The sequence below is a fragment of the Colobus angolensis genome, unplaced genomic scaffold, assembly GCF_000951035.1.
Source record: "Colobus angolensis palliatus isolate OR3802 unplaced genomic scaffold, Cang.pa_1.0 Scaffold442, whole genome shotgun sequence".
In the NCBI taxonomy this organism is placed as follows: domain Eukaryota; kingdom Metazoa; phylum Chordata; class Mammalia; order Primates; family Cercopithecidae; genus Colobus; species Colobus angolensis.
In genome coordinates this window covers 905165-911164 of record NW_012117844.1, presented here as the reverse complement: position 1 = coordinate 911164, position 6000 = coordinate 905165, and the positions used below count along the sequence as shown (strand labels likewise).

At 35.6% G+C, this 6000-nt stretch overlaps 1 protein-coding gene across 1 annotated transcript in view; it reads right to left on the bottom strand.

Annotated features, from left to right (window-relative positions):
• CCDC88A (coiled-coil domain containing 88A) overlaps positions 1-6000 on the bottom strand; it is a 140344-nt gene that overhangs the window by 54011 nt on the left and 80333 nt on the right. Inside the window, exons 9-11 of the mRNA XM_011957453.1 lie at positions 4492-4650; positions 2681-2827; positions 1968-2112 (exon numbers count right to left, since the gene is read on the bottom strand). Coding sequence (XP_011812843.1) covers positions 1968-2112; positions 2681-2827; positions 4492-4650 — 451 coding nt within the window. The remainder of the gene's footprint in view (positions 1-1967; positions 2113-2680; positions 2828-4491; positions 4651-6000) is intronic.

The following is a 6000-nucleotide window of genomic DNA, read 5'->3' as shown; positions in this document are numbered from 1 at the left end:
GCCACCATGCCTGGCTAATTTTTGTATTTTTAGTAGAGACAGGGTTTCACCATATTGGTCAGACTGGTCTTGAACTCCTGACCTCGTGATTCATCTACCTCGGCCTACCAAAGTGCTGGGATTACAGGTGTGAGCCACTGCACCTGGCCAGAATTTCATTCTTTTTATGACTAATATTCCATTATGTATATAAAACACGTTTTCTTTATCCATCATTTCATTGACAGACACAGATTGATTCCATATCTTGACATTTGTGAATAATGCTGCAACAAGCATGGGAATACAGATATCTCTTTGATATACTGATTTAATATCCTTTAGATATACACCCAGGAGCAAAACTGCTGAATGCTATGAGAGTTCTATTTCTAATTTTTTGAGGAACCTCCACACTGTTTTCCAGAATGGCCGAACCAGTTTACATTCCCACCTATTCCATAGAAACTTGAAAGCACGACTACTGCAAACTTTTATACTAGGTGATTATTAAACACACTGGCAGTTTAAAAAACTTCTAAGATACTTTTAACTTTCCTAAGACATATGGGTTAGAAAACGAGATAGAAAAGTTCTGAAGCAAATTTCCTGAAATTCTGTAAATTTTCTAGAAAGTCCCTTGTATAATTTAAAAAATAAAAACTACACCACAGTAAAGCAAATATTCAGTTCTACAACCCCAGCTAAGATCAATTACAAAACAACAGTGACAGAATAATAATGATATTTCATACTTGAATGCTTACTATTTACCAGGCAGTATTTAAGGGCCTCACAAATATCAACAATTTAATCTTCAGAAGTCTAGACTAACAGAGTAGTAATTCTTAATTAACAGAGTAATTCTAACTACCTTTAGTAGAAAATATTTAAGTCTGAGTTGCTTTCTTTGTAACTCAATTCCCAAGGAATATAATTTTTAAAGTTTCACAAATATTTTAAGTAACACAAGTTCAATGATTGAATATCATCACTTACTCTATAGTCAGTACATGGGGCTCCAGAATTTGGTATTCGATTCTCAAGTGTAAAAGAGGAAGAACCTAATTGGTAATCAATAGGAGGAATCATCTATAGAGGTGATTATTCTGTAAGCACCAGATTATAAAATCTCAAGAGTTTATGTCTACCTCAACAGTACATCCTTGGTGTCTGGTATAGTATTTTACACACGGTAGGTGCTTAGTAAGTATTTGCTGAAGAAATGCAAGTAGAACAATCTAACACTGGGCAAAACTGAAGAGTTTTTAAACTAGTCTAATTTGAATAAATGTGACCTAACTGAATTTTTTTGTAATTTCAAAAATTCATACTGCACATTCAAAGCTATAATCCAAACTGCTGTACAAAATTATGCCCAGCTTTACGAAAGAGGACAAGTCAATGTGAAGCCCAGGAAAAAAGAGCCAAAAGTTAAAAATTTACCTGGGGGATCTTTCATTAGGTCCATAGTATAACCAGGCTGGGCTGGTTGGCAGGTATAATCTTATAATGGAGACTATACATATTACAAGTAGTCATGAAGATCCTTAAATTAACTAATTCTAACTATATTTTCGCCTGAAAATTTGCCCATTATGCTTTGACTCCCTATTTGGGTTTACCTCTAGTCAAAGAACATGCTGACCACTAATATGACTTTTCTGTTCTATTTACTAGATGACTATATTTCTTAAAATAAATTAATAAACTGGTATTGCAGCCTCTTAGGATACTAACATGAAATAGTGGATAAGAAACCAATCAAATCTGTTATTGCATTCATAAAATTCAGTTGTAAGACATGCAAAGCTAGGGACCAGAGTCAAGAAAATGCAAACAATGTATTACTGTGTGAAATCACATCTATGGAGACAGGTAGTCTTCTGAGATATCTCCCACTGCGGAAAATAAAGAACTGAAAGTAAACATAAATACAACTTCATGATTCAATTATCTGTTTAAATTAAAAAAAAAATTGGGAATACCTTCGGAAAGTTCACTAGTTCTAGATATCTGTTCCAGCTCCCAGCCAAGATGTAATGATTCATCCATACTTTGTTTCTGTGCCATTTCCAAAGTCATATTTTCTTCCATTAATTCTTCAATCTTTTTTCTATCCATATCTCGTTCCTTTTTTATTGGCAAGGATTAGGGACAGAAAAAAGGCTAAGAAACAGTACAATTTCAAGCAAAAACTTTATTACTCAACTTTTATTTATCAGAAACTTAGTCATAATTATGAGTTCCTTAAATTGTTGTTTTGAAGGCACTTATAATTATCACTGGTAATTATACTGATTAAGTGTCTGACATCCTTTTAAGCTGATCTTTGGGGACACAATGAAAATTCTTCTTCATAGTCAACATACTGTTTTGGTGATATAACAAATTATGAACCAACACTAAATTTTGCAAACAGATTTCTGTATTTTTGAAGACATGTTTACACAATAGCTTATTTACTGTGGTATTGAAAGGTTGAAGACAAAATTAGTAAGTAACATGCTTCTGTAACAAAAGCAGAAATTTCTACTACTTTTATATTTATATAAAGTTGGAGGCATCTAACCTATTTAACTCTCTCTTCTCTGTTAAAGCCTCAAGGACACTGGCCATCCTTGCCAATACAAGGAAATCAGCTGAATCTTGAAAAGTTTTCCTTAGAGGCCATGTAACTGATCTATCTCTTAAAACTTACCATTTCCATATCATGAAGTTTAGCTTTTAGTTGTAAGTTCTCTTTCTCTAATTCATGTAATTTATCAGAACGAGCACGAGTTCCTTCTAGTTGGTCTTCCAACATGGTTTTTGTTTCTAATAAAACTTGATTGTCTTCTTTTAATTCCTATAAACATTTATCACAAATGTGTTAATATCTGTTAATTTTTTAAAGTTATGGAACATAAAGATTACCACAAAACATTACGCCATCTTTATCAACAGTTCTATGCATGAGTAAACCTACTAATAGAAATACAATTAATGTTTTCTTGGCTTTTTACCCCAGAATGCAAACAAAACACTCAGTACTTAAGATATGTAATACTACTATAACTTCACATTAAATTGTCGGGGGATATTTAACTTCCTCAGTCACAAAGACAAGGAATTAACTAAGTACAAGTAGTCTTCCAGATATTTAAGATACAACTCTCCATGGAATCAAGGCTTAATGTATTGACTGAAATAGATTTAAATATTTCTCTGTACTTTGAGCTATAACTTGGAAGTGAAGGGCTTGAGGTTTCTGCAGTAAAATACCAAGACTTGAATCAGAACTCACATAAATCATAAACCAAGGCTCTATTAATAAATATTTTACATAAATACACCTTGAGGAAATCCTTAAAAGTCCCTGCATATGTTTTGAAGAGTTCATAATTCTATCTTGCTAAGTTATATACCTATGGTTTCTAAACTAAAGTCTAGAAAAAGCATACTAAGACAGTGATATTCATGAGAATCCCTTAACAGTGTCATGCATACACACGCCTTAAATAACTGGCAAATAATTAATATGTACTTTACCTCTACAGTCCTATTGGGTCTACTTACTGGTAACCTTCAAGCTAAAATGTTCTAACTACTTTCTCCTACGTTTTCATTTCTTGATTTTGTATACTCTCTCCTTCTTATCCTACTACTGAAATTGACCAAAATCTCCTGTTTACAGATAATGAGGAAATTAGCTGAGAAAGAAGAAAAAGATAGAAGACCTGTCAAAGTCTTTTTTTGTTTTGTTTCGTTTGAGACAGAGTCTCACTCTGTTACCCAGGCTGGAATGTAGTGGCACTATCTCGACTCACTGCAACCTCCACCTCCTGGGTTCAAGCGATTCTCCTGCCTCAGTCTCCTGAGTAGCTGGGCTTACAGGCATGTGCCACCATGCCCGGCTAATTTTTTTATTTTTAGTTGAAACGGGGTTTTGACATGTTGGCCAGGCTGGTCTCGAACCCCTGACCTCAGGTGATCTGCCCTCCTTGGCCTCCCAAGTGCTGGGATTACAGACATGAGCCACTCTGCCCAGCCTGACTTGTCAAATTCTTGTCAAACTCAACTTCATGTAACACTGAACTGTAACTATCAAGTTAGAAAAAAATTTTTTCATTTGTTTGCATATATAGAGGCTTCATTAATCTTAATTTAGTGATCTTAATTAAGAAGCAATCTGAAATATGTTTTGCTTTCACTTTTGGGAAAAAGTCTGAAATTAATAGAAATAAATGTTTTGACTATAAGAAGGACTTCAAAGGTCTGCTCTATATATGATGCTAAGAAAAGGAATAAAAGAAGAGCCCCAAAGAGTTCAATAAAACTAGCAATATCCACAGGTCCCTTTTGTAGAAGTCTAACTAAAAGCAATATGCTAATCTATCATAAAATAAACATACCCAAATGTGTTTACTGTTTGTTCACCATTTCAAGAGTTTCTCATGTTTATTAACTGCATTTTAAATGTGTTAAAATTCTAACACAGAAAAAAAAATCATGGTTAATTATGCAACATACCTCAACTCTTGCCTTATAAAATTCAATATCATGTAGTCTCTCTTTATATCTGCTGACTTCGCTTTCAAGCTTATCAACTCTGATTGCTTTCTCTCGAAGTGCATCTAATTCATCTCGGTACATTCTGGCAGAGCGAGCATCCGAAAGCAAATTCATGTTCTAAATAAAAATTTAAAAATATATTTTAATTATTATTTTCCATTATCAACTTGTTATTCTTTTTTGCACAATATGATAAATTTATTTATTTACTGAGACAGAGTTTCACTCTTGTTGCCCAGGCTGGAGTGCAATGGTGTGATCTCAGCTCACGGCAACCTCTGTCTCCCAGGTTCAAGCGCTTCTCCTCCCTCAGCTTCCCAAGTAGCTGGGATTACAAGTTCCCACCACCATGCCCGGCTACTTTTTGTATTTTTAGTAGAGATGGAGTTTCATTATGTTGGTCAGGCTGGTCTCAAAACTCCTGACCTCGGGTGATCCACTCGTCTCAGCCTCCCAAAGTGCTGGGATTACAGGCGTGAGACACTGCACTTGGCTGATAAATTTACTTTAAAAATCAATGAATTACATACTTTAAAAAGGTGAATTTTATGGTATGTAAATTATATCTAAATTTTTTTTTCATGGGGAGATACAAACTTTTTTTTTCATTATCTTGGATACGTTACTAAAATTTTTTTAAAGCCTTTTTTAAAAAAACGAAGTATTTTAAACATATATGGCCAGGCGCAGTGGCTCAAGCCTGTAATCCCAGCACTTTGGGAGGCCGAGACGGGCGGATCACGAGGTCAGGAGATTGAGACCATCCTGGCTAACATGGTGAAACCCCGTCTCTACTAAAAAATACAAAAAAATCTAGCCGGGCGAGGTGGCGGGCGCCTGTAGTCCCAGCTACTCGGGAGGCTGAGGCAGGAGAATGGTGTGAACCCGGGAGGCGGAGCTTGCAGTGAGCTGAGATCCGGCCACTGCACTCCAGTCCGGGCGACAGAGCGAGACTCCGCCTCAAAAAAAAAAAAAAAAAAAAAAACATATATATATACACATTTGTGCTCATATTTTTTAAATATGTTCTCTGTCAACAATGTAAAAAATATTCAGGATATTTTAAAATAAGTTAACATCTATGTAACACAACCATTTGCAATTAATTTATGGTGAAAAAGTTAATTTTAAAATAAAAGATGGTAAAAATACAGAAAAGGCAAACAATATTACTAAATCATTAATTACTGTATAGAAGTAAAGTTTCTTTTTTTTTTTTTTTTGAGACAGAGTCTCGCTGCGTCGCCCAGGCTGGAGTGCAGTGGCCGGATCTCAGCTCACTGCAAGCTCCGCCTCCCGGGTTCACGCCATTTTCCTGCCTCAGCCTCCCGAGTAGCTGGGACTACAGGCGCCCGCCACCTCGCCCGGCTAGTTTTTTGCATTTTTTAGTAGAGACGGGGTTTCACCATGTTAGCCAGGATGGTCTCGATCTCCTGACCTCGTGATCCGCCCGTCTCGGCCTCCCAA